This window comes from Verticillium dahliae, genomic scaffold, assembly GCF_000150675.1.
Source record: "Verticillium dahliae VdLs.17 supercont1.22 genomic scaffold, whole genome shotgun sequence".
NCBI classification, from domain to species: domain Eukaryota; kingdom Fungi; phylum Ascomycota; class Sordariomycetes; order Glomerellales; family Plectosphaerellaceae; genus Verticillium; species Verticillium dahliae.
The window spans coordinates 54,356-72,796 of record NW_009276918.1 but is presented as its reverse complement, the minus strand read 5'-3'; the positions used below and the strand labels follow the sequence as shown (position 1 = coordinate 72,796).

General features: G+C 54.6%; 6 protein-coding genes across 6 annotated transcripts; 4 read left to right on the top strand and 2 right to left on the bottom strand.

Moving 5' to 3' along the window:
* Window positions 1-2,026: 2,026 nt before the first annotated feature.
* Window positions 2,027-3,298, top strand: VDAG_08712 (cyanide hydratase; the record flags this gene model as incomplete). Its single annotated transcript, XM_009651029.1, has 3 exons — window positions 2,027-2,056; window positions 2,183-2,276; window positions 2,337-3,298. 3 exons carry the CDS (start codon window positions 2,027-2,029, stop codon window positions 3,296-3,298), a joined length of 1,086 nt encoding a protein of 361 aa, XP_009649324.1.
* Window positions 3,299-3,679: 381 nt separating this feature from the next.
* VDAG_08711 (uncharacterized protein) lies at window positions 3,680-4,565 on the bottom strand (the record flags this gene model as incomplete). The annotated part of the gene is made up of 2 exons (XM_009651028.1): window positions 3,680-4,305; window positions 4,376-4,565. The coding sequence occupies 2 exons, from the start codon at window positions 4,563-4,565 to the stop codon at window positions 3,680-3,682; spliced, it is 816 nt and encodes a 271-aa protein (XP_009649323.1).
* A 1,512-nt stretch (window positions 4,566-6,077) lies between these two features.
* Window positions 6,078-9,043, top strand: VDAG_08710 (UDP-glucose,sterol transferase; the record flags this gene model as incomplete). The annotated part of the gene is made up of 7 exons (XM_009651027.1): window positions 6,078-6,273; window positions 6,331-6,369; window positions 6,423-7,128; window positions 7,208-7,365; window positions 7,426-7,789; window positions 7,864-8,214; window positions 8,269-9,043. 7 exons carry the CDS (start codon window positions 6,078-6,080, stop codon window positions 9,041-9,043), a joined length of 2,589 nt encoding a protein of 862 aa, XP_009649322.1.
* A 1,364-nt stretch (window positions 9,044-10,407) lies between these two features.
* On the top strand, window positions 10,408-11,610 carry VDAG_08709 (uncharacterized protein; the record flags this gene model as incomplete). Its single annotated transcript, XM_009651026.1, has 3 exons — window positions 10,408-10,802; window positions 10,864-10,958; window positions 11,069-11,610. 3 exons carry the CDS (start codon window positions 10,408-10,410, stop codon window positions 11,608-11,610), a joined length of 1,032 nt encoding a protein of 343 aa, XP_009649321.1.
* Window positions 11,611-12,311: 701 nt separating this feature from the next.
* VDAG_08708 (uncharacterized protein) lies at window positions 12,312-13,443 on the bottom strand (the record flags this gene model as incomplete). Its single annotated transcript, XM_009651025.1, has 4 exons — window positions 12,312-12,519; window positions 12,897-13,056; window positions 13,116-13,164; window positions 13,393-13,443. The coding sequence occupies 4 exons, from the start codon at window positions 13,441-13,443 to the stop codon at window positions 12,312-12,314; spliced, it is 468 nt and encodes a 155-aa protein (XP_009649320.1).
* Window positions 13,444-13,843: 400 nt separating this feature from the next.
* On the top strand, window positions 13,844-16,924 carry VDAG_08707 (uncharacterized protein; the record flags this gene model as incomplete). The annotated part of the gene is made up of 5 exons (XM_009651024.1): window positions 13,844-13,852; window positions 14,607-15,052; window positions 15,111-15,726; window positions 15,880-16,327; window positions 16,419-16,924. 5 exons carry the CDS (start codon window positions 13,844-13,846, stop codon window positions 16,922-16,924), a joined length of 2,025 nt encoding a protein of 674 aa, XP_009649319.1.
* Between the last annotated feature and the right edge of the window lie 1,517 nt (window positions 16,925-18,441).

The window sequence follows — 18,441 nt, the reverse complement described above, 5'->3', positions numbered from 1 at the left end:
CCGACCAAAGAACGGCATACCTCAAGGCTCGGTACTTCCTCTACGCTCTGTAACTACTTTTACGCCGATCTTGAGCTACAACACTTGTCGTTCCTGAGCGGTCAAGACTGTATGCTGTCCAGGCTGATTGACGATTTCCTTCTCATTACCACTGATGTGCGCAAGGCGCGAAGGTTCGTCAAGGTGATGCACAAGGGCTTTCCTGATTACGGGGTTTCTATCAGCCCAGCCAAGACGCTGGTGAACTTTGAGATGGAGATTGACGGCGGCTCCGTGGCGAGATTACCAGATGGGGAAAAGTTCCCATACTGCGGTACACTTATTGACTGTAAGACGCTAGCCATTGGGAAGGACCGTGGCCATATCAAGGATACAGGTGTGTTCATTTGCTACTTTTTGGTTGCATGGTGACGCTGACAGGAGCAGTGACCTCCAACGGCCTAACGGTCGAGTTTGGATATCAATCTGGGCACAACTTCATGAGGAAGACACTGAGTAAGTACAGGGGGTTGGTTCTATGATGTCAGGTTCCAGCTACTGATCACCACAGATGCTTTCAAAATCCAATCCCACATCATGTTTTACGACACGGTGCATAACTCCCCTCGGACCGTCTATTCCAACCTTTTTGAGTCCTTTACCGAGACTGCGACGAAGATGCTGGCGTACGCCAAATGCCTTGGGCCGAATCAACGCCCCGCGCCTCGGATGGTCATCCGTAAGCCGCCCTTGTCAGACCACAAAATGGCGTGGCCACTAACAATGTTTAGGCACAATCTCGAAAGTGATTGATGTTGCGTGGGTGCTTCTGACAAGCAAGACTCGCCGAGCGAGATTTCCAGACTACAGGTGTGAGTTGAGCAAGCACCAGGTAGCGTGGCTAGCACTTCATGCGGTCAGGAAGGCCGTGGCGCGGAAGCAGTCAGCATACCACGACGTTCTTGAATGGATAGCTCGGGAGATCAGGAAACTACAGTTTAAGAAGGAGATTCGGGATGTCGGAATGCTCCAGACATTCGAGGATGTGGCTTCATGACATCGCATGCCAGCGAGCAGACGCCTCTGATTCGGTCCTCCAAGTCTAGCCTGATAGCTCGTGGGAGAAGCAGAACATCCAGCACCACAATCACCGTCGTGTTGCATCTAGATGATATGTGGCGTCAGTCAATGATCCATTCGGCATTCGGGGACGGCCCTCGGCGCTCTGGCGCTTTACATGGTGCATCAAACGGTTGCCGCCAAGCCAGATGTGCATTGCATTGTTTCCTCTCTGTGCCGTTTGACGTGGTCTTGGAGAAATCAGGTCACCACTGCAGCAGATGTGGGTCGAAGATCTCCGTCGCCAGGCAAAGGTGTGCATCGGGCTTTGAACAACAAGCCCGGACGAAGGCCCGGGGTCGTCCCGTCCGGGGTTTGAACTTTCGGATCGCCCCGTACGGGTAGATATTGTTCGATCAGGCGGCACGGATGAGACCCTACCGGCCCCACGCAGATGACATGTCGACGAATGTACCACTTACTATGCTTACTAGACTGGCACTGCAGAAGTGGTGCTGATGCCGAGACACCTCCGCATGGGACGAGTCTGACGTGCGGGTGTGGCCATGTGTTTACAGTAAGGACATGGCCCGAGGGTTACAAAGATACCCGTCTGTGGCTGCTCCCCAAATTGCCGTTGGTATCGGCGTCGGGCCGAGTGCAGACGTCTGCATAGCATGTGGAGGTTGTCGGCCGATACTGGCCTCTCTTGCAACTCTTGCCATGCGTATCTGAGGTCTGGGTGACACTGCAGATTGCGTCTTGGATCGGGCTTTGATACTTGTTCTTGGTCGGTGCTCGATGGCTCTAGTGCAAAAGGTCAGACGTGTGAGTACTGATCGAAAAGCTCGGTCATTGCAAGAGCTCAAGTATAAAGGCTCAAAGGGGGTTCTTGAGTTCTGTCATCTAACCATCAGCAAACCTGAACCTTGATCGCCAACCTCTTCTTGAACATCTTATCCACTATATGAAAAGCACCATTGCAACGATGCCTATCACTAAATACAAGGCTGCCGCTGTAAGAAGCATTCCTTGTTGACACTTGAGAAACCTGGCTAATAGTCCAACGAGGTCACCTCCGAGCCCCGGGTAAGGGAACATCACCAACGAAGGTAGAAAAAGTAGCTTTGCTGACACTCGGTAGTGGTTCGACCTCGAGGCTGGCGTGCAGAAGACGATCAACTTCATCAACGAGGCCGGCCAGGCAGGCTGCAAGCTCGTCGCCTTCCCCGAAGTCTGTCAGTGCCCAACTTCGCACACACTCGCAGGTATATGAGTGCATTTCTGACACGCTGCAGGGATCCCCGGCTACCCCTATTGGATGTGGAAGGTGACCTACCTCCAGAGCCTGCCCATGCTCAAGAGGTACCGCGAGAACTCGCTCCGCGTCGACTCGGAGGAGATGCGCCGCATCCGCCGCGCCGCGCGCGCCAACCAGGTCTTCGTCTCCATGGGCTTCTCCGAGCTCGACCACGCGACGCTGTACCTGGCGCAGGTGCTCATCACGCCGACGGGCGCCATTGCGAACCACCGGCGCAAGATCAAGCCGACGCACGTGGAGAAGCTCGTGTACGGCGACGGCGCCGGCGACACGTTCGCGTCGGTCGTCGAGACGGAGATTGGCCGCGTCGGCCAGCTCAACTGCTGGGAGAACATGAACCCGTTCCTCAAGGCCCTCAACGTCAGCATGGGCGAGCAGGTCCACGTCGCCGCGTGGCCCGTCTACCCGGGCAAGGAGAGGCGGGTCGCGCCCGACCCGGCGACCAACTACGCGGACCCGGCGTCGGACCTCGTCACGCCGGCGTACGCCATGGAGACGGGCGCGTGGGTGCTCGCGCCCTTTCAGCGGCTGTCGGTCGAGGGCCTGAGGGTGAACACGCCCGAGGGCGTCGAGCCCGAGACGGACCCTTCGGTGTACAACGGGCACGCGCGCATCTACAGGCCCGATGGCAGCCTGGTGGTCAAGCCGGAGAAGGACTTTGACGGGCTGCTGTTTGTGGACATTGACCTCAACGAGACGCACCTGACGAAAGTGCTTGCCGACTTTGCCGGGCACTATATGCGACCGGACCTCATTCGGCTTCTTGTGGACACGCGCCGCAAGGAGCTCGTCACCGAGGCAGAGGGACAGAACGGAATTGTGTCATATAGCACGGCGCACCGCCTCGGGCTGGATCGCCCCCTCGATAGCGTGCCAGAGCGGGACGCAAAGAAGGTTGGCGGGAATGAGGCAGCTCTCAAGAGCGTTCACGAGGGCTAGAGCTCCATGAGGCTTTGACTGGGACCATGACCATCCCTTTCGTGCCCAAATTCGGCCTCAATACATCAAATGATCACCGCCTACCTAAAGAGCTTTGATCTACGCGTAAGCAGGTACTAGGTCAGTACATGATTAAGGGCGGGTACATCTGTGAAACATAGTGAACTGTACATCTAGATGCGTGTGCGTTACCTATGCCCTTTACATCAATTAGCGACACATGTTTCCTGCCACTTGGCTATCGATCATACGAAGTATGAGGCCAAATTTGGGCACGAAAGGGATGGAAGGGCACGCTCCTGTCTATTGTAGTACATGGTCCCAAATTTTCTACTCTACAAGTTTGGGACCGGCAGTGCGTTTCACCGATCGCTTGTGTTGTTACAAAAGCTGCGGATCAATGACTTCCTCTTCAGGCATGATCCAGTTCATCTCTACCGCGGCCCTGTACACCCATGTTGTGTGCTCCCAGTCTAGCCGCTGATAGACTAGAGACATGATGTTATCCGCCCAACCCTTCAGCCACCACTGCCCCTCAAAGGCCTTGACAACAACGGCTACATGTGCCCACAGAACCATTGTCTCTTGCGTCGGCAGTTGCAGCAGCAGCGCGAACTCGTCAAGAGACCGAAACAGCCACACAAAAACGTCAAACTCCTGCCACGACGACATGGTCCCAGCAGCCTCTCGAAGGCGGTCGAGGAATGAAGTGTAGGAGCCCAGTTCTTCAGGGTCTAGGACGGTGTCGTAAAGACGTTGTTGAAGCTCGTCTAGCATGTCAACGATGGACACGGTGGGCAGCGTTGTGGCGAGGAGAAGACCAGAATCTTGCAGGGACCAGCGGGCCCCAAAATACGTCGTCAGGGGCGCGAGGTAGCCTCGCTGAATGGCGGAGCCCAAGAAGTCTGTGATGGAGCGGATTCCGTGCATTGTCCAGTACCACTGGCGGAAGAAACATGGGTTCTCTGACGAGTCGGCTTCTGACGGCGGCTCGGGTAGATTCAGCACTGCCAAATGTAAGGGTTTCATCATCTAAGACACGGCTGGGTGCAGTGCGGGCTGGGACTTGGCACATACCAACGATGCAGGTGAAGATGGAGAACAGAAACAAGGCGTTGCCGTTCTCGGGCGTGATATTATCGAGAAGTATCCTGGCTGATTTGGACGCGTGGTGATGATGTCGCATCGCTATAGACATGTAGTGTTCCCTTTCCTCGAATCGGAACTGAGCCTTGTGAAGCGCGGCGAGGGCAAACAGGGCGTGCATGAGGTAGTCATGCTTCAAGGCGAGCCGCGGTACCGTTGTCTTCCAGAATCCCCGAAGCATCGATGCTGATGGCAGGGTTGAGCTCGTGTACTCTGTATATGAGCACAAGAGCTCAAGAGACGGCATGTCGAGATGTAGGCTGTTGTCGGGCTGCGAGTAGAGTATGGCCGCAGGCGTCTGTGTATGCTGGCCAGGCTGGCCATGCTGACGCCGAGTGCGTCCTATCTCGGGGAGATACAAGCATGAGACCCCCATGCGCTCGCAGCGCGTACACACGGGCCTAGACTCGTCACACTGCGATTTGGTGAGCTTCGCTATGGTATGGAGCTGTCCATGTCGCGCAAGAAGGCACCTACTTTGACCTTGCGCTTCTTGCAAGTCTTGCAGCCACTCCTTGATTTGGTATGCTTCTCACGGCGACGTGGGGCAGGCTTCGGGGCTTTGGACTTCTGGCTGACGGGAGGTGCGTATGGCTGTGAGCTGGGTGAAGCCAGGCAGGAGCCAGCATCAGAGCTGCAGGACTCGATGGCTTCGGACATGGCCTCGGTTTCGGACCTCTTGGAGAAGGGTTTCGGGTATCTGATGAGTACGACGAGCCATTGCGAGAGAGCCGTGACGGATAGTCAGGCAGCCAGGTCAACGATCTTAAACAGGACGGCACCCGCAAAGCGGAGTCTGCGGCCTTCGCGTCCTGACAGCACTGGGAGGTTTGTTCATGCTCGAGAGTCCCAAAAGGATTTCTAGAGCTTGGCCATGCGGAGTCAACGCGGGCAATGCTCATGAGCTCTAGTCATGGTGGTAATAGGGGTTGCCGGCTACTGTGTCTCTGACAGTGTAAGGTACCTGGTAGGTTCCACGGTTGTGAGGTGCCTTTGCTGCGGATGGTTATCCGTGTGAAGGAGGAACGAAGCTTGAAGAACGAAGAACGAGGAACGAAGAACGAAGAACGAAGAACGAAGAACGAACATTCAATGGCGAGTCAGGGGAATAAACGAAATACGAGCCTTGTACGAAGTACGAAGCGGGACGGCTGGCCAAAGGCGAAAGGCGAAAGGTGATCGGCGAGGCGAAGCACCAGTGCGGGGCCGTCGTCGAGGGTCTCACCACCACATGGAAACATCCACCCACCCGTCCACTTGCCAACTTGTCCACCCCATCTCCATACCTAGGTACCTACCTACCTTACCTAGGTAGGTAGGTACGGTAGGTAGGCTTTCAGCCCTGGCGCACTTGAACGCGTCGCGAGCAGTGACTGAATGGAGATGACTCGGCAGTTTCACCAAGCTTGACCGCTTCAGGTTGCAGAGGCTTCGGCGACATCCGAGGCCATGACAATCATGCCTTTCCTTCTCATCCTCAAGCCCAAGGCGGCTTGCCCTGTCAACCTTGTTCAGTTTTTGCTCGACACATAAAAACTCCGATCCTCAAGTCGACTCTTCTGAGACAAGCGGCAGACGAGTGCCCACACCAGTACCATCCAAGAGACATCGACAAGACCAAGAGACCGCACCTATGGGCAACGAGAAGGACCAGAGTGCGGAGAGACGCCACCACAATGTTCACAATACCTGGGACGATGAGGCGCTGTCGCCCAATGAATATGCTCGTCACGATCAACCTTCTTCTCCGTTCACTCACAGCGACAGTGCCCCTCCTTACGCAACACACCAGGACTATCACTACTCCATCAACTACCCAGCAACTGCCAGTGCGGATGGGCTACCTGCCGATCATGAACACCGTACACCACATCTGAACTCGCAAGAGAACCGCTTCCCGGCTGCTTCCCAAGGCAATGTTGGAAGTACGGTATACCCCATCAAATTGTCTGTCGATGCGTTGACTGATTATGAGCAGGCGATGCCCGTGTCGAGATCGACTTCAACTCGAAATGGGTGCATAGTCTCTCGGTTCTTTCTGAAAAGACAATCAACAGAGGAGAGAAAGAACGGCGAGAAAGCGTTAATGTGCCGAATGAAAAGACCAACTTGCAGTCCTCCTCAGCCTGGGCGACCAAGCTCAACATCGTTATCCACGTAGTCGGCAGCCGCGGTGACGTGCAGCCTTTCGTCGCCTTGGGCACGGAACTGCAGCGCTACGGCCACCGCGTGCGCCTCGCGACCCACGACGTCTTTGAGGACTTTGTGCGGAAAGCTGGCATCGAGTTTTACCCCATCGGTGGTGACCCTGCCGAGCTCATGGCCTACATGGTCAAAAACCCCGGTCTCCTCCCGAGTATGGAGAGCCTCGCCGCAGGGGAGATCCAGAAAAAGCGATACATGGTGGAGGAGATGCTGGGAAAGTCTTGGGAGTCCTGCATCAAACCTGACCGGTTGACGGGCGACCCGTTTGTCGCCGATGCCATCATTGCCAACCCGCCTAGCTTTGCGCATGTGCACTGCGCGCAGGCCCTCGGGATCCCGGTGCACATCATGTTCACCATGCCTTGGAGCAGTACCACGGCCTTTCCCCATCCGCTGGTCAATCTGAAGAACGTGGACGTCAAACCCGGCGTCGCCAACTACGTTTCCTATTCTGTGGTCGAGTGGATGACCTGGCAAGGGTGAGCTTCTTCCCTTCACAGTCGGTTCTTTTTTCCATCTTGTCCTTCCTCTCATGGGGCGGCGCTGACCATTCAATAGCCTCGGGGACGTCATCAACAAGTGGCGGAAAAGCATAGACCTGGAAGAGGTCGCCATGTTCGACGGTCCTCTACTGACTGAACGCCTCAAAATCCCCTACACATACTGCTGGTCACCCGCCCTCGTACCAAAGCCAGTCGACTGGCCTTCCCACATTGGTACAGCCACCCTTCGCGGATTCTAGCACTTGTTGGGTGGAAAGCTGACGGGACTGGTAGATGTATGCGGATTCTTTTTCCGAGACGCACCTGCCTATACACCACCGGATGACCTTGCGCGCTTCCTCCATGCTGGCCCACCACCGGTGTACATTGGATTCGGCAGCATTGTCCTTGATGACCCCGACAAGGTTACAAGAATAATCTTAGAGGCTGTCGAATCGACAGGCGCTCGTGCTATCATCTCCAAGGGATGGGCTGATCTGGCAGGCTCCGAAAACGAGAACATATACTGGATAGGAGACTGTCCGCATGAGTGGCTCTTTCAGCACGTAGCTGCTGTGGTCCACCATGGTGGTGCCGGCACCACAGCCTGCGGATTGAAGAATGGCAAGCCCACTACTATTGTGCCTTTCTTTGGAGAGTGAGTTTGCCCTTGCTTCAAACATTGTTCGACGGCATTCAAGCTTCCCAGCTAACACTGTGGCCGCCCCATAGCCAACCGTTCTGGGGGCAGATGGTTGCGAAAGCAGGCGCAGGCCCGCTGCCCATCCACCACAAGTCCTTGACGGCCAGGAATCTCGCAGAAGCAATCCGGTTCTGTCTCTCGAACGAAGCAGCGGCTGCCGCGGCCTCTATCGCCACGCAAATGCAAGCAGAAGTTGGCGTGCAAGCGGCTGCTCGGTCGTTCCACCAGCAGCTACCCCTCGAAAAGATCCGATGCGACCTAATACCGACCGAGCCAGCCGTCTGGTCGTACACGAAGACCAAGCGACCTCTGAAGCTTTCCAAGTTGGCGGCGGAAATGATGCTCTCCGACTCTTCGATCAACGTCAAGCATCTCAAACCGTACGTCTGTCTCGCCGGCTTTGTTTGCACCGAAACTGACACGGGGGCCCGCAGATACGAGTCCAACACCCTGCACCTCGACGTGACAAGATGGGATCCAATCAGCGGCGGCGCCTCGGCCGTCATGGGCACCGCCGTCGACATGACCGGGTCCATCACGGGCATGGTCACCAAGCCCGTGGACGAATACAAGGCGCACCAGCACCGCAAGGAACAGGAGCGCAGGAGACTCGCAGCCGCCGCAAGCGACACGGCCAGCGTCAAGTCGGCAGCAACGGACCGCGGCGGCGCGTCGGCGGCAAAGTCCCCCTCCCTCGCGGGCAAGATGGTCGGCGCCTCGGCGAAGAGCATCGGCGGCATCGCGCCCACGGCGCTGAAGGGCATGGTGGTCGACATCCCGCTCGCCCTGACGGAGGGACTGAGGGCCGTGCCGGGCCACTACGGCGACAGGCCGCGCGACAACGGCCAGGTCACGGGCTTCGTCTCCGGGGCGGCGGTCGCGGGCAAGACGTTTGCGTGGGGCTTCGCGGACGGGCTCAGCGACCTCGTCGTGCAGCCGTACAAGGGCGCGAGAGACGAGGGTGCCCTGGGTGCCGTCAAGGGCGTGGGCAAGGGCATCGTGGGACTGACGACCAAGAGCGGCGCCGGCATGTTTGGGCTGTTTGCGTACCCGAGCGCCGGCATTGCCAAGAGTATTCGATCGGCCACGCGCGGGGGCACGAAGAGGGCGATTGCGAAGGCGAGGCAAGAGGAGGGGAAATGGCTGCTGCAGACGAGGGGGGAGCAGGGCCTGGCCGCCGAGGTCGCGGCGGCGTTCAGGCGGTGGTGAGCGGCAAGGACGTATGAGCACGATAAAGTGCACGACAGAACCCGGCGCTGATAGGATTAGTTCTAGTACTAGATGCAGACGCCAAACTTGTCATGTTGAGCTGTATGGTTAGGTAGTGTCGCAACCAAGTCTGCACCCTGAATCACGTGGCGTGGGGAGGGAGGGTATCGTGATGGCAGGTGACCCGATTTGCTGGTGGGCCGTCAGTGTGTCTAGGTACCTAGCTTGGAGAACTTGGAATCGGGTCGGGCATTTTGGGCCATTGTGTTTCCGCACCACACTGTGAGCTCAGAAACAGCCGGCGATCCTCTCGGACTCCCCTTGAGACTGTCATGCTGTCGTGGAGGGGGTTGTCCTGTTTGTCGGGCGAGGGTTGGGTGATGCATTCACAGCTGTGGCTCAGCGTCAACCGCCACACATGTCAAGTCTATTTCAGGGGCAGAAGGATCCATGGTCCATTTCCAGCCCCAGAAAGGATGGCGCAGGGACGGTCAAGACGGTCTACCCGATGGCGGCCAAGCGCGCGGGAAACGGGAAGATGGAATGAAGGATGCTTGACACTGGCCCAATGGGCGGCCTGTACCGACATCATCTTGGGGTCGTTGGATCGTTGGGGGCCTTCACTTGCCTCATTGGGTGCCCTAGAGCCCGGGACTGGGGCTTAGTGAAAGAGGTTCAGGGCCAACAGCAGGATGGCCACAGGGGGTCAAACGAAGATCAGGGCACTTTTTACAGTGGGCTCAAGTGTAACGCGCGCGTTTCAGGGGCTCAGCAGGAACCAACAGCACCTGCAGGTTTTCGGCTTTGGGGACCAACAGCCCATGGCGCTGAGCTAATGGAGGTAGCGTTCTCGCCGCTCTAAGATTTCCTCGCCCTGGCTGGTCGCGCACAGCCACGCCCCCTTCGGGATGCATTTATGCACATGCACGCTATGCACAAGCACATGTTGCTTCGTCCCTCATTGTTGGCCACCAGTGTTCAAGGTCAGTTATGGACGAACCGAGTTAAAAAGATATAAAGAGAAGCCTTTACGAGTATATCAAGAAACCCATCAAAGTACTTGGTCCAAACTAGCAACATGGTGAGATGCTAGGCGGTGATGGGCATAGGATTCAAGCATTACTTTCAGAACATGCCGGCATGGATGTTGGCTGTCGTGCTGTTGGCCGTTTCACTGACGGTTGGCTGTTTCGATGTCGGCCGACTCGCCGTTGGCCCCCAACTCATCATGCCAGTATTGATGCACTCGCCAGCATCGCCCATGCTTTGCTCCAAGCCCTCTTCATTCTCGATTGCCCTCTAAACCCGAAATCCCTCTCCCAACTTTTGCTCGTCACCAAACGAAATCGGCACAAACGACCCAGATGGCGGGCTCTGAATCACAGCGTGCGATGTTTCGCCTTCCAGTCGAGCTCTGGTGGGACATCTTTGACTACCTCGACACCCCGCCTCTGCATCTTTCCCGTCGTGGACAGCACGTCGTGCTTTCTGACTGCTTGACACCCAACCCCTCCTGCGATGATGATGGAGCCGAGCGATACCCTGGAGTGGAAGCCACACCGCGCAACTCAATGATGAACGAAAGGCAATGGGGTGATGCTTGGTACGATGGTATGACCTGTTCAAAGGGTGACAGAGACGCAGATATCATCATGGGGAAGCGCCTACGGTCAACTTGGGGTCCTCATTGGAGGTGTGAGGCAGCTCCTTCAAATGGCGATCTTGGAGTGAGGAAGCTTCTCCTGGTCTGCAAGCACATGTGAGCAGCTAAGCAACCGTACTCGTACCAACAACCCTGACCGCATGTCACACAGGTACAGTGAAGCCATCGAGTACATGGTTCACTGCCTCGTCTTTCACGTCACCGACTTGAATACCCTCGACGCCCTTTGCAAGACCCAGCATACCGCAGAAGGTACTTCCAAGACTACTTCACTGAGCTCATCGGCCACGGAATGCAAGTGCTTCACGTCACCTTGAGACTCCCTTTCGAAATATTTGAGGCGGTTGATGGACTGCGATCAGATTCAAAGAAAGTGCAAGAAATGGCTCTTCAATGGACGCAAGCGTGGCCGGCCGTCGCTGCGCTAAAAGGCCTCCAAAAGATCCGAGTTGAACTAGACCACACCAACTGGTGTTCCTGGTCCGTCATCAACGAGCGTGCGGTTCTGTCTTCGCTCGGCACACTCAAGGCTCTTGTGCCCGGTCTCGTACTCAATGTTGTTCTTCCCAATCTTCGTCCGTTCTATGAAGATATAGACCGTCATTTCACCCATGACAGCCTTGAATCATCTTTTCCGATAACCCGCCGAGTACGCCAAAAGTATCATTGCCGGCAGAGCCCCGGCGGTCGCTGGAGCATAGTACGATCAACATATGATACCTTCCTACTTTGGGCTCCTGTGGAGCTCGAGTTGTTGAAGGTTGGGCCACATCCAGTCTCCCAACCGTCTCCAGAACAGTATCGAGAGATGGTCAAGAAAGAACGGCAAGGGTGGAGGAACGGCATAGACTATCATGACTACATAGCAGAAGTGTTGGATTCGCCACCAATATGTTACGGCTGAGTACTGACGCCAGGTGGCCCCTGCGGAGCCACGGAACAGGGCTGATTATGGGCGAAGGACTATGAGAACATGTATATGAGGACTGCGGAGGGCCAGAATTCAGATGTATTACCCCTCAGACCTACGATCTACCTCCTGCGGCCCACGGGCGGAAGATCTCTTTACTCTGCCCCAAACCACGCTCCGACAACTGATTCGAGGTCAATGGGCACGTATCCTCATCAAACCACCTATTGTTCCCATACGTTGTTACCCTGGATCTTGGATTCACGTTTCGTGTAGCACGGGCTTTACAGTGCTGAATCTTGACGACGTATGGGAGAGGCCGAGTCAGTCACGGTGAAGAATTCTTGTACCGACACCTTCAAACAGAAAAAATTTGAATATTCTAATCTGTTCAGTTTCTAATTCTAGGGTCGTGGGAGTATGTTGCCTGCCCGATCAACGTAGTAGCCAAAGGTCCAGATCTTCAGAGCTATGCCCAACAATGCGATTGAATCTAAAGACTGGGTCAACATCGCCCTGACGAGATGTGGCTTGAAACCACCATACCTGAATTATTCGCGTCCTCCAAAATGGCAGCACATAGCCAACCATAACAGCTACTTACACCCTTGATGTCCTTGACATTAGTATCAAGTAGCAAGCCGCCTTGATTGGTATGTGTAAACTGTGACAGTTTATTCATCTGGACCAAGTATTCATGGGAGTTTCTGACCTCGTGCAGTACGGTACTTCCCAGAGTCTTCACCGTCGATTGGAACAGTGGGATGGGTGAGACCCTCGCGGAACTCGGTAGTGCTGGCCTTGTCGACGCGAGCCTTATCAATCTTCGGCCATCCTTGCTGGTCCGCGGTCTCGACGAACCACTTGTAAAGGTCGACATCATTCGAGTCCCGTCTCATCATCCTATATTGTGGATCTGTTTTCTTTACCTTTGCTCCGTTTTCACGATCACTTACAAAACTCGTCCAATCGACAACATGGGAGGGGGTCGTCATGGCTTTGACACTGCTGACTCCTGATCCGAGTTGGTAATCCGTCGCATAGCATTGTGCCAGTCGACCTTGAACATTCATCGCAATCCACCGACCCCATCCTTTATGATACGCAGTTGACGTCTTTGCTTGAGGAAATCGCGAACCATCACACCAAAAAGCCTGTCGAAATGGTCAGCTACAATTTTTGAGGGAATTTTGTGTAAGGTTTCTCATTTCTCTCTAGAATGCTCGGATCATGTGAGAAGCAATGAAGATCCACACCATCATGTTGAGCATCTAGCATACTTGGACATGTGGCAGAGATGCAGGATAAGTTTGTAAGGCATGAAAGGGCTTTGTGAAGTACTGACGACATCTAGGTTGCTTCTTCTGGCTGCCCACCCCTCATCGAGTGGCATGAATTGCGATGGCGTGTCGGAAATTTCCGAAATCCCTCTAAAGCTTTCTGAGGGAACAGATGCACGTCAGTTTGCAGTGTTGTCTTGCTTCATCATTCGTACTCACCTTTGACTTTGTCAAGTTTGGCCTGGAAATCCGAGTTGCCCAGCATTGTCTGGGTCATGTCCAGTACATATTTGTCATCAATATGGTCAGTGAGGATTTTGTGTGCATTGCTTGCAAGTCCAATGGCATCTATTATCTGGCCAATGATACCATCTCGACGACGAAAATCACCGTCATTAGCTGATGAGCATTAGATTGCGCTTGCAACAGAAATAGGTTCCGTATTAAAGTCGAATGAAATACTACCACAAGATGGCGCAAGGGAGAATTCTGGCACAGCCAGACAGAGAGTCAGGTTGACTAGCAGATGGACGAAAGCAAGCTTCATTGTGGCAGCTTATTGGGGCGTTGCGAAAATGAGACAATGTCGAGTATTGATGCTGACAATTTTGTGATCATGAGAAGAGCTTGGAGCCATCGAACATGGACAAAGCCCAGAGGTGAGGCCGACGCTCAATATATACACTGGCCATGCAATCTCGGTACAAGACAGCGATCCAAGAATAACCTATAAGGCCAAACACAGACTAAATCATGAGCTATGGGCTTTCATACTGATGTCTCATCACTGATATGCTCAAAATCCAAGTGTCGTGAACAAGTATGTCCAATTGGGGGTTTCATTATGAGGGGGTTACTAGCGTGCTCTGACAGGGGGTTCTTTGAAGGGGCCAACACAGTACATCTCTGCCTTGTCACATTATTCGAGTACGCCTCATGAGAGAATCATGGCCATAGTCAGCTCCGAGTCACCGTGCGCACGTCATGAGTATGAAAACTACAAAGTTTGCGCATATAGTTATTAGGTCGAACAACCGCCCCCAGGTTGTTCCTGCATAGCCCCTGTTTCATGAGCGCCAACAAGCCAACATCCAGGCCACCGCTCCGCCCCAAAAATCCAATTCTCAAAGAAGAGCCCCCCGACCATGCAATGTGGCGCATTAGAGGCCAACCGCCATCATGCAACCTTCTTAGACCAACCTCTATCAGGCCATGCTAGTTGGTGCTGTGCCTCACCTTGCGGGGGGCAACCTCGATAAACTTGCCGCGTTGGACATTGAAGCCACTGCCCAAATGCCGACCTGGGGCGCGTAGATCACGAACTGATACCCGGAGATACCATTCTTGAATTATCACTTTTATTGCATGGGGCCTTCACCGTGTCTGGCATGGGAGCGAGATTTACCAAGTCCCAGGCTCTGCCATGATAAAACAAGGCACTGTCCATATCTGCTGTCCGCGACTTACTTGGAGGGCCAGTCCATGATTGCCCAGACTATCTAAGCCTTATTTTGGAAAAGAAGAAGCACTTGTGAAAATATCGCAAGCCACTAAGAATCTGTTGTTTGATCTACTCTTTACTGTCTTTGCGGGAGTTCTATCGGGAGAGGTTCTCGATCTCGGGGATTTGAAACAATTCTCTCCTAGAACGGTGAGTTCTTCACCCCGTGTCCTCACACTTGGTTGGCCAATACTGACTGAGAAACTCAGGATGTCAAAGCGCCTTCACTCAGTGGAACCACAGTCTGGCTCCCTGGAAGGGAAGGCAACGGTTACGATGTGTCTTTCTCAGCCGATACCAAGTCCAAGATCCACGGCATCTTGGAAGCTTGTGGCGAGGTTGACGACAAGTGCTACCAGGAGGTCCGTCAACTGCTTCGCAATGCCGACCTGCAGATCGACGGAGAGCTTGAGCGTCGCGGCTTTGTGCAGTTCCTGTCCAAGACGTTCAAGAAAGTTGGCTCTGTCTTCTCGTTCATCGCCGGGGTCCTTATATCCAACTGGGCCATGAAGCAAGAACAGCCCACAGGCATGTTCGTGCCCCATGAGATCGCAAGCCAGGCCTCTAAATTGGAGACGACTACTCCAGTCGTCTCTGCTGACGGCACGGCCGTGGCGACTATCACGTCGACGCCAGATCCAACAGTACTTCAGGGGTATGTGAAGCAAAGAACAGCTCTGTTTCGGTAAACTGACTCTTGATTCTCCTGCTAGGTCACAGACTCCGTCCGTCACCCCCGTAACGGAGCCAGAGGGAGACAGCTCGAGCGGTGATCTTATCGCCTTTCTGGATGAGGACCTCGCATCACGTATTGACGAGGTCATGCACAGATCTCAAGACTGCGATGATGGCCATGCCTTTGTCCGCGGAGACCAGACGAGAAGAAAACGCGCAAATGGCGGTTTTGGCAAAGCCATCTGCGCGGCGGAGGCAGCAGCAGTCATGAGTCAAAGGGGAGGCCCGTTCAACGACCTTCTGCTGATCAATCCAGCTCATCTGTCCTTCGATTTTGCCGAGACGGCTGGCGCCGTTGCTCGGGCGGCAAACGTTGCGTCAGACTTTGTCCGGGCATGTACGCCGATGCTGGACATTAGTCCAGCTCTCGCCGAGCAACTAGGGAACCTGCTGTTTGCGTTGGCAGTCAACACATTGATCGAGAACAGACCGGTCAACCAGAATAATAGGATTGAGGCATCCCTCATTAGGACAGAGGCACCAACGGCTTTGCCGACGAGCTGCCCGGACCCAAAATCAACCCCAGTGACTTTCGCATGTTGGACTCTTTACATGCCTGCGCCTACTGATTCTACTATCATGGCCAGCTTCTGTGTGGGTTTAGCAAGGAAGCAGATGATTGCAACGCCAAGCTCCCAAAAACATTAGATGATAAACCGACATGTAAAGATGTAAGTCGAGTCACATACCTGATGGCCTCGCCGAACATTTCGGGAAAGGCATTCGACTGACGAGTAATGGGAACAGAGCGAACACCAAGGCTGCGAGTGCAATGCGCCTTCGGAGAGCATTGAGAATAATGCTTCTGATGAGGAGCAAAAGTCGATGATTATCATCGCAGACCTGTTTGAGTCTATCGGCCCGCCAAACTCCCCGAAATGCGAACACGATAAGCTGAGCGATATACCGTCCAACGTTTTCTATTCGTCGGAGAATAAGGTCTCTGGCCGCTTCTGCGAGCAGTGGGATGAGAGCACCAAACTTGAGATGATCGTTGGTGCTTCAGGCGAGGACAGGAAGCCCCAGTTCGAGGAGTCGCGCTCCCTCCAGCGGCGGACTCCTCCTCCGGATCCTAGCAACTACTCCAAGTACGACTTCAGGCTGCGCTTCGCGCCGGCCAAAGAGAAGAAGAAATGTGCGATGGACTGCAACACGGCGTACTTGACGCTGGCAACAGCTTGCCAGAACAATGGAGGTGAGTTTTGATGCATATTTGTGAAGCTCCATACCTTGCAATTCTAACCGAAGGATGTTCTATCAGCCGCGGGCGTTCTCATGGCCAAGAGCGGCAAGGTGGACGTGGTCTATGGAACTTTCGACTATGCGATTGAAGAGAAGGTCGTCTACTCGCCAAAGGACCCCCCCCGTGCCTGATCCCATCACCCCCGCCAAGACGCCCTTGAAGGTGTTCCCTCGGTTCTGCTTCGCCGCCGAAGCGTTCGGCGACCACGGCGACATCCAACCCAGCATGGTGCGCGATTACAGCTCGTATCCCTGTTACAGGTCGTCTGCGTGGCCCATCAAGCAAGGCGACAAGTCCACGTTCCGACGGTGGGCGACCATGACGAATAATGTGCCCTATCAATTCAACATTTACTGGAAGCACGGCTGTGTGTCGGAAGGGCCGGATGAGGCGTATTCTACGGACCCCCTCAACAGCGGGAAGCCGGACTACAAGCTTTGCTATGACACTATGCGGGACAATTACAGGAAGTGCAACAATGGCGGTGTGAGCGGGAACATCCAGATTGGGTGCCTGGTCTACGAGTTCAAGGCGCAGGCGGTTCAGTAGTTTGAGCGCTGAGAGTTGTGTAAGAGTATCCGTGAAATGCAGAATTGCCGATGCTCTGAGTTAGACCACTATGGAATGTTAGGACATGCCGTTCATAATCAATATCTCCAATAAAGTTTCATACTTTCTTTTTCTTGTTAGCAATGGCCTGTAGTCTCACATGTCGTTCATGTTGGCTGTTGCTGAACAGGGGGCGGCGGCTCTACATGTCAACGTTTTGTGCACATGTGGCTGTGTTGTGCAAACACAGCCATCACTCGTTTTCGATGATGCGTAAAAGCAGCGGGACCCCCTTGTTCACATCCATCCAGATGGCCCCCACCAAGAGGGTTGGCTCACTGACCGACCGCGATGGCCCGATCGTACCTTGCCTTGGTTCCATGACCGGGCCATGTTGGCGACCCCAAACAGCACGGCGGTAGCGAGCTGTCAATCATGTAAACCTACCACCAATGTCGAGCTTCCGGATTCCAGGATGGTGAGATGCCGCATTTTGCCGTTTAGATCGCCTAATGGCGGGGCAAAAAGCATCAGGTCAAGATGGTCAGGGCGGCAGATGGTGATGGACACATGAATTGCACCTATGCAGCAAGACATGGCTTCAGAAGAGCATGGGAGGTCCCCAAAGTCCCCCAGAGGTCGAATGAGCCAGAGGAGAACCAGGAAAAAGCAAAGGCGACTGGACTGAGAAGTGAGGCGAGCGACAGCAGTACGTAGGATCACCCCTTCCGTGCATGATTGCGCGACAGAGCATCTGCGCTGATTCGATGTGATGATGGGGGCTGTTGACGCGACAGACCAACCAGAGACGCGAGCTGTCTTGATTGGGCCATCGTCTCCCTGGGATACGCCTGTCGCAGGTGTGGGCTTAGCACCCAGACGCGTCCAGTCAGGCCCAGCAGCCCGAAAGCGCAGCAGGAAGAAAGAAAGAGAGAAGGAAAAAATGGGGGAGCTACTGATTACTGGGGAGTTGCTGCCAAAGACGGACCAGAGCCTGAACCGCTGGAGCAGGTGCACTGGGCAAAGGACGAAAGAAAAAAAAAATTACGCCCAACACCTGAGCAGTTTCATCTGATCTGATCCTTCTGTTCTGCACACAACACAAAAGAGCAACCGCCAGGGCGAAGCATCTTCAGAAGGGCGACAGCACAATCTAGGGTACCTACCTACCTTAGCTTGGACACTGAGCCACGATCACTTCAGTCTGTTTGCAGAAAACACGACGCTCCAGCAGCACCGACTCCCGGCTTTCAAGGGCACGCGGATCATCGATTATCACACAGGCTGTCTCCTGATCCTCTGTCGCTGCCGAGCCCACTACGCTCTCCTCACCTGAAGGGAAGGGAACCAAAGCGCATCCCCAAAGTCAACCCATCCCTGGCCTCAGATCCCGCCAGCCAAAAACCTCCTTTTCTCTTGAAGGCGAGACGCTCAGATAACCCTCCATTCCACTCGGGGGCCTCTTGTTCCCCCCCAAAAAGACACTCGGTTTGGGCAATCTTCAGAACATCACCAGC